General features: G+C 54.9%; 1 protein-coding gene across 1 annotated transcript in view; it reads left to right on the top strand.

The window, feature by feature from the left end:
• Positions 1–152: 152 nt before the first annotated feature.
• The window catches only part of LOC108508849 (protein-L-isoaspartate(D-aspartate) O-methyltransferase-like), a 5,033-nt gene continuing 3,457 nt past the window's right edge, over positions 153–1,728 (top strand). The window contains exons 1-3 of the mRNA XM_017837968.1: positions 153–373; positions 1,170–1,274; positions 1,551–1,582. Coding sequence (XP_017693457.1) covers positions 259–373; positions 1,170–1,274; positions 1,551–1,582 — 252 coding nt within the window. The 5' untranslated portion in view covers positions 153–258. The remainder of the gene's footprint in view (positions 374–1,169; positions 1,275–1,550; positions 1,583–1,728) is intronic.

The following is a 1,728-nucleotide window of genomic DNA, read 5'->3' as shown; positions in this document are numbered from 1 at the left end:
GGGCTGACCAATCGCCGCGCGCCGCCGGCAGGGACAAGGCGCCCATTGGTCCGCAGCGCGGGGGATCGGCAGGGTGGGCGGGGCGCGCTGACGCCGCCGCGGCGCCATGTTGGGGAAGGGCGGAAGTTGTCCCGGGCGGCGCAGGTGAGCCCGTGTCACATTCCCAGGGGTTTAGTGAGGGCGGGACAGCGGGAAAGGGGGAGTTTCGGCGTGGCTCTGAACCCCCTTCTCTCCGCAGGCCGCTGCTGTGCCCGTGGGATGAGCCGCCTGCCGCGCCGCGCGGTGCTGGCACTCATGGGGCTGCTGTTCGCCCGGACCATGGCCTGGACATCCAGCGGGAAGACACACGCGGAGCTGGTCAACAACCTCTATAGTGAGTCCCAGCAGGATCCGCTGGAATGCCAGTGTACGGATATTTAATGCCAGTGTACGGATGTTTAGTGTGACGCTGTTCACTCTGAAGGGCTGGGGTTGATATTCCTGAATTTCGGCCTTTGTCCCAGCCTGAACTCGTTCTATTTATAACCAGAGACAAGGTGTTACGCCAGAAAGGGCAGGAAAGCCTCTGCACGCTTTCCTTCCCTGCCTCTGGAAGTGTGTGACGCCCTTTAAAGAGTTGCACCTCGGAGCCTGTGGGTGCTGCCGAGTGTCCTGGACACCCAGGCTGTGCCTTCAGCTCCGGGGGTCGGAGCTCCTGGTGCCCAGTGCTCCTGCTCCACTCCAGACAGCTGGCTGGGACACACACAGAGATAGCTCTGAGCTTCCCCTGCCACTGGAGCTGGTTACTCCCTGCCAGAATTCGCCCAGAAAGGCTGGAAGGGACGTGGAATGTCTCTGCAGCAGTCGCTCTTGAGTTCACTGTGGAAACCTGAGCTGGAGTCTCTGCTTTTTGGCATGCAACGTGACTCCATTTCTCTCCCATTACACTTGGCAGTGCCAGAAATCTGGATGCAGGTCACCACCACCCTCTGGGGATGGGCTGCTGGCTGGGACCGTAGTGGAAATGGGAAAGGATGTCCTTCCATTGGCATTTGTTTTCTGTCCCTCTCACATTGAGGCTGAATTCCCCCAGATCCACAAACTCCCTGAATGTGCTTCCCCTTCCAGATCTCTTCTTGCTGGTGTGCTGAGGGTTTCAGTCCTGCCTGTCTCTCTTCCTTCCTTCCCAGAAAAAGGGATCGTTAAGTCCCAGCGAGTCTTCGATGTGCTGTTGGCCACGGACAGAGGTCACTACATCAAGTATTACCCGTACATGGATTCTCCTCAATCCATTGGTGAGTCATTTTGGGAAAAGCTCTAGCTGTGGAATCCCCATCCCTGGAAGTGTGCAAGGCCAGGTTGGGTGGAGCTTGGGCATCCTGGGCTAGTGGAAGGTGTGTCTGCCCATGGCAGGGGGCGGAATGAGATGAGCTTTAAGGTCTCTTCCAACCCAAACCATCCTGGGATTCTGTGAAATTCTATTTTTAGGGGAAGGTGTGGGAGAACTAAGGACTGTTCCCATGGGCAATTTTATTCTTTATCAAACAACTTTGTCACCTGTTTCCTTTTAGGCTACAAGGCCACGATCAGCGCCCCACACATGGTAAGATGAAAACTCTTCACTTCAAACAGAAATGGAGGGAATTGTTTATTTCCCTTTTTATATTTCATTTGTCTTCAAGTACAGAAGTGGAACACATGATTATTCTGCTTGTTTCTTTAGGGATTTTTTGTTTTTAAGAGGAGTTT

The sequence above is a fragment of the Lepidothrix coronata genome, unplaced genomic scaffold, assembly GCF_001604755.1.
Source record: "Lepidothrix coronata isolate B3197 unplaced genomic scaffold, Lepidothrix_coronata-1.0 Scaffold319, whole genome shotgun sequence".
Taxonomy (NCBI): Eukaryota; Metazoa; Chordata; class Aves; order Passeriformes; family Pipridae; genus Lepidothrix; species Lepidothrix coronata.
The sequence above is the reverse complement of the archived record's forward strand: the minus strand, read 5'-3'. Positions and strand labels throughout refer to the sequence as shown.